Source organism: Equus quagga, chromosome 11, assembly GCF_021613505.1.
Source record: "Equus quagga isolate Etosha38 chromosome 11, UCLA_HA_Equagga_1.0, whole genome shotgun sequence".
NCBI lineage: Eukaryota > Metazoa > Chordata > Mammalia > Perissodactyla > Equidae > Equus > Equus quagga.
This window is the reverse complement of record NC_060277.1, coordinates 62,649,282-62,655,109: the sequence shown is the minus strand read 5'-3', so window position 1 is coordinate 62,655,109 and position 5,828 is coordinate 62,649,282. Positions and strand designations below refer to the sequence as shown.

Below are 5,828 nucleotides of genomic sequence, written 5' to 3'. Positions count from 1 at the left end.
GTGAAACAAAAACAATGTTATTAAATTCAAAGCAGCTATTGTTACTTAATCTCAAAACAAAAACCACAAATGTCCTCCCCTAAGTAATTATTAAATTCTACAATCTTGAGTTAGCCAGAGATGCCTGTGTGGTCCCATGGAAATCCATAGCTGATATATGCCTTTTGCACACAAGGACCCTGCATGGCTTTACCCTAGGTGATTCCTTTCCTTTAGATGAGAGGTTTCAATAAGTCCTGAGTTTTATAAGATACCTACCCAATTAGATTAAATTAGTCAGACTAATTTATACTTAGTCATTAGAAGTTCTTTTACTTGGTTTGCAATTTTGCTTTGTGGCAATATAATTTAGCAATCTTTGTGTGATTTTTTTTGTTTTATTGTGTTTTTAATTTCCCCCTAATATTTTACTATAAAAAATTTCAAACATACAGTTGGAAAAATTGTAGTTAACATCAGTCTACCTATCACCTAGATTTTACCATTAACATTTTATTATGCTTGTTTTAGTACATATGTACCCATCAATGCATCCCTCTATCCTTCCATTGACCCATCTTTTCTTTTTTCTTCTTGCTGAGGATGATCAGCCCTGAGCTAACATCTATGCCAGTCTTCTTCTATTTTATATGTGAGTCACTGCCACAGCATAGCTGACAAGTGGTGTAGGTCCATGCCAGGGACCTGAACCTGTGAACCTGGGCCGTCAAAGTGGAGTGCACCGAACTCAATGTCTATGCCATGGGGCTGGCTGACCCATTTTTTTTTTTTAATACGTTTCAAAGTAAATTGTCGATGTCAGTACATGTCCTCTTGAATACTTCAGCATTCATATCATTAGCTAGAGTTCAATATTTGTTTACAGTTTTTTCTTTTGATATATAATTTACATACATTGAAATGCACAAATCTTGAGCATCTATTTACTGCGTTTTGACAAGTGCATATACTTGTGTCTCCCAAACCCCTATTGAGGCACAGAATATGACCATTACCTTAGAAAGTTCCCTCCGGCCCTTCCCCAGTCAATTGTGCTGCATTCCCTCCCCTCCCCAAAAGGTGCCCACTGTTCTCTTTTTTTTCATTTTAGTTTCATATTGTTTTTTAAAAAATAGTGAGGCTAGATCAACAGAATATAGAATATGAGGACAGGCTCTGGGTGTAGTTCTGGTGGGTGAGAATCACATCCCTTCTACAATATATTTGTATCTGGTCAGACCATGGCTAATACTATCAGTATTACCTTTCACTTAGTGGTAGTGACTCAGAGTGCGGTATTCCCATTTTTTTACTCTTATAAATAACGTGATGAACATTTGCCTATAAATCTTTATATGCATGCATGATTATTAATAGTCAACATAGTAATAACTCCTTTTATCTGAACCAAACTGAACTTTGGTTCTTTTGATGGCATGAACCAGTCAAAGAGTCTAAAATTCCCTTATTTCCAGTTAAATGCAATGTTCTACCAATATCCAGACACCTGCACAGAGGCAACATCAGTCATTGGATGGCCTGGTCTTGAGCCCTCGGTGACTAGGGATGGGGATGGACAGGAGCAGGGTTTTTTGTTTTTTTTTCCTTTTTTTAAAAAAAGATTTTATTTTTCCTTTTTTTCCCCAAAGCCCCCTGGTACATAGTTGTATATTTTTAGTTGTGGGTCCTTCTAGTTGTGGCACGTGGGATGCCGCCTCAGCGTTGCCTGATGAGCGATGCCACGTTGCGTCCAGGATCTGAACTGATGAAACCCTGAGCTGCCAAGGCAAAGTGCATGAACCTAACCACTCAGCCATGGGGCTGGCCCCAGGAGAGGGGTTTTGCTCAAGGCCAACTGCTGAGCCCTTAGAGGGATTATCTGGTGATCGTTACAGCCAAACAGAGGTGTCTGACCCTTCTCATTTTCTCAGAGGCTGAAATTTGGGTCCTAAGGTGAAATCCAATTGTAACTTACTTTTGATTTATTTGGATAATGAAGTGAAAAATGTCCCCTTAATTTAACCATTGGACATGTATCAAAAAGAATAAGCAAGCTGGATTTCTAAACAAAGGTGCTCTAAGCAGAGGATATGCAGATGTCACTCTTCACCCAGCCTCTTTCAGGACAGGTCACTCTGATCTTGTCATACATTGCTCAGAGCAATGGTCTTAATCTCTTATTCCCATCCTCTCTAGGGGGAAGGAAAAGTCATTAGATGGCAGAGCCAAGAGTTTCAGGCCTATCTGGGGATTTTCTCAGGAGCTCTTGTAAATGTGAATTTGCTAGTTATTGATACATATTGCCTAACTGCCTTCCTTCTCCCCCAAAGTATGCCAGCTACTTCTTTTAAGCAATTCATTTTTTTGAACCATGTGTGAGTCTGCTCAGGCTGCCATAATAAAGTACTGCTGACTGGGTGGCTTAACCAACAGAAATTTATTTTCTCACAGGCCTGGATGCTAAAAGTCCCAAAGTGTTGGCAGGGTTGGTTTCTTCTGAGGCCTCTCCCTTTGGCTTGTAGGTTTTGGTCTTTGCCTTGTGTCCTCACATAGTCTTCTCCCTGTACATGTCTGTGTCCTATTCTCCTTATAAGGACACCAGTCATCTTGGATTAGGGTCACTCATATGACCTCATTTTACCTTAATTACCTCTTTAAAGGCCTTATCTCCAAAAATAGTCACATTCTGAGGTACTGAGGGTTAGGACTTCAACATATGAATTTTTGGGGGACACAATTCAGTTCATAACAAACCATAAAACATAAATACATAAGAAAAATATGAGCATTAGAAACCATAACTTCATCAGTTTGAACAAATCAGGTCCTTTTTCATTTTTGCCCATATGCAGACCTAATGATGGTTCTTACTCTTGGTTCTTATCCACCAGTTTACAATGCTAACAGCAATGCAAGTATACTGTCAGTTTTATCACAAACCCAGCATTAGGTATTATGAGACAAAAAAACCTAATTTATTATATATTACTCTTTTAATTTAACTTTACTGAATGAATTTCCTAGGTTGAATGCTTCCCCTTAGGTTTATTTGTCACATATATTTTTCTCACTTAAGTTCATTTAACTGTATCAGGCTAATGATTTCTTTTTACTTGATAAAACTCCTTTTGAACAATCTTAAATGAAACCTATACATAATTTAAAACAATACTGGAAAATATATGTTTTAAAATTTTTTCTAGTACTTGCCTAATCTCTGATATTGCCTCTAGGATTTCTAGTAAAGAAATAATGGTTTCTATTAAAGAAATATATATAATTGGAAAAGGGGGCAGGTAGCACTCTACATATGACTGTGAATATATTAATTGTCCACATCAAAGAATCAGGGAGGATGCTCACAGTACTTATGGGGGTGAAGAGACTAGAAGTCCTTCAAGCCATTTCTTGGCACCACTCAAATCTCCAAGGAACTAGAAACAAGAAATGAGACCACATACACACACACACACACACACACACAGACACACACACACAGACATACACACAGACACACACCAGTGATGGCCAGGCACAGGAACTGGTTGGGAACCCTACTGGCAGGTACTGGATGAAGTGTCAGAAAATTGCTCTAATAGAACTAATCAGTGTCTGGTCATCTCCCATCTGAAGCCTGATAGTGACAGGATACTACATTTGGTTCATTTGCCAGTCAACTATGAAGCTGTTGATGCCTTTTCTCAGTATGCCAAAGTGGCTAAGCCAATGGAAATGCAAAACTATTGTGGGGTGGGGTCCCTATTTTTCTGCATCAATCTTTTCTAATCGTTGGCAAGTTGTGTTGATGTTCTGAAAGAAGAATTTGATTTTTGATACTTACCCCTCCAGGTACTGAAATATAAACTCCAAAGAAAAGAAAGCCATCTTCTAATCTGTATCTTAGAAGGAGAGAATGTTAGGGAGCCACAGCTCCTCCTTTGTAATTTGTCATTTCTCTTCCCATCGGCACTATGCAGAAGACATAGATGAGTATTTAGCCTGTACTCCGGGCTGAACAGCCTGGATTGGAAATTTGTCTTTTGGGTTCTCATAAGATTTCCCCTCTGAGGACTGGACGTTTAGGATGCCCCAGGACCAATAAGAGCAGAGAGGGCTACTGATTCCCAGATGGGGATTTGGCAATGCTTATACTGGCCACACTTGCAGATATTGCTCAGTCGGCCAGGCCCTCAGAGGAGAGTCCTGGCAGACTAGACTGTGAGCCTCTCCACTGAAGTACACCTGCCTGCTCTCACCTTCAATTTGCCTTTATCATCTCCCCAGTTTACTTTCCCTAAGCCCTATCTCTAGCCACTATTAGCATCTGAGCAATCAGGATGATGGCCCAGGTTGGCAATGGAGCAAGAAGGCAGGGCTATTTTGATTGACGACACATTTCCAACATGCCGGGAGGAAGTTCCAGTACAGATAAAGTCTAGGTGGAAGGAGGTTCAAGAAGGAGGTCCTAGTATAGATTGTGCAATGCTTCCAAAGGGCAGGGAACATCAGCTCCATGGTTTAGACTACTTGGGATGTAGTCTGGCTGGTCATTCTATTACAGGCAAGACATAACCCATGTCTTACCATTCCCATTACATTTCTGTTGGCCCACAAACCCCTAGCCTCACAGAAGACTATTTTTTTTTTGCTTTCAGTTGCTGCCTTCCTAAAATCAAAGTCTCTGTGCAAAGTGCTGAAAGTTTTTTGGGCTGTCATTTTATGTATTTCATAAAAATGACTATGGCTGGCCTTATAAGGCATAGAGGAGGTGGAGGAGGGAATCCAGTGTGTGTTTAGGGGGAGTGGTGATGTAGACAGCATATTTTGGGAGGCCAGGGAGTGCGGGTGCCTAAGATACTGTTTTTCAAATTTAATGTGCATACAAATTACCTGGGGATATGATTAAAATGTAGATTCTGATTCAGTAGCTTTGGGGTGGGTCTATTGACAGTACTTTGAGTAGCACCCCTTACGAGACCCCAGGGCCGTGCAGCGTGTTGGGGTGTTAGGCAGGGCTTAACCGGAGCTCCAGATGGAACCATAGCTAGAGCCAAGTCCCCTCTGGAAGTGCCTTGTCAGAGACCAGACAAGAAGCATGTCCCCCTTTCAGCTTTACTATTCTGATTTTGAGTTCTGAGATTCCAACAGGGGGGTTCTTAAACTTTTGGGGACACATACCTCCGTGGGAATGATGAAAGCTACATATGCGCCCTCTTTTCCTGCAAATGCACACACTCTCCTACTTCTGCAAACCTCTTCAGGCCCCGCTGCCCTGGTGGAGGATTTCTGCCCGCCTTTCGGGTCGAGCACCAGGCACCGGAGCGGCTCCGCAGCCCAGCATCTGGGGCGGCTCCGCGGCAGGCCGGGCGGGCCGGGCTGTGGGCGTGTCCGGGGCGGGACGGGGGCGGGTCCCGACGGCGCAAGCCGCGCCCCTCGGCCGTGCGAGAGGCCGAGCTTGCTGCATTGCAGCCGCCGCGGCGCCGCTCGGCTCCTCACTCCCAACAATGGCGGCTCCGAGCCCGAGCGGCGGCGGCGGCTCCGGGGGCGGCAGCGGCAGCGGCACCCCGGGCCCCGCAGGGTCCCCGGCGCCGGGCCACCCGGCCGTCAGCAGCATGCAGGGTAAGGAGCGCGGCCGCGCCGAGACCCCGGCCCCCCGGCGCGGCCGTCGGCGTCGTCGCGGCCTGTCCCCGCCGCCGCGGACGCCCCCGGACCGGCGGAGGAAGCCACCGGAGCCGCCCGCGCCGGCCTCCCGCCCTCCCTCCGCTTCCCGCGCGTGCCGGCCGCCCCGCGCTCGGCCCGGACCCGGGCTCTGGCGCGCACAGGCCCCGAACGCGGCCTCCGCCTGCGCG

General features: G+C 44.8%; 1 protein-coding gene across 5 annotated transcripts in view; it reads left to right on the top strand.

Annotated features, from left to right (window-relative positions):
* The first annotated feature begins 5,431 nt into the window (after positions 1–5,431).
* MAP2K4 (mitogen-activated protein kinase kinase 4) overlaps positions 5,432–5,828 on the top strand; it is a 139,887-nt gene continuing 139,490 nt past the window's right edge. For 2 of the 5 annotated variants that reach the window (XM_046676122.1, XM_046676124.1), the window contains exon 1: positions 5,434–5,598. In XM_046676122.1, the coding sequence (XP_046532078.1) occupies positions 5,484–5,598 (115 nt within the window). In that variant the 5' untranslated portion in view covers positions 5,434–5,483. Of the gene's footprint in view, positions 5,599–5,828 lie in introns of all 5 variants that reach the window. The other 3 variants (XM_046676123.1, XM_046676121.1, XM_046676125.1) reach the window with 3 other exon arrangements.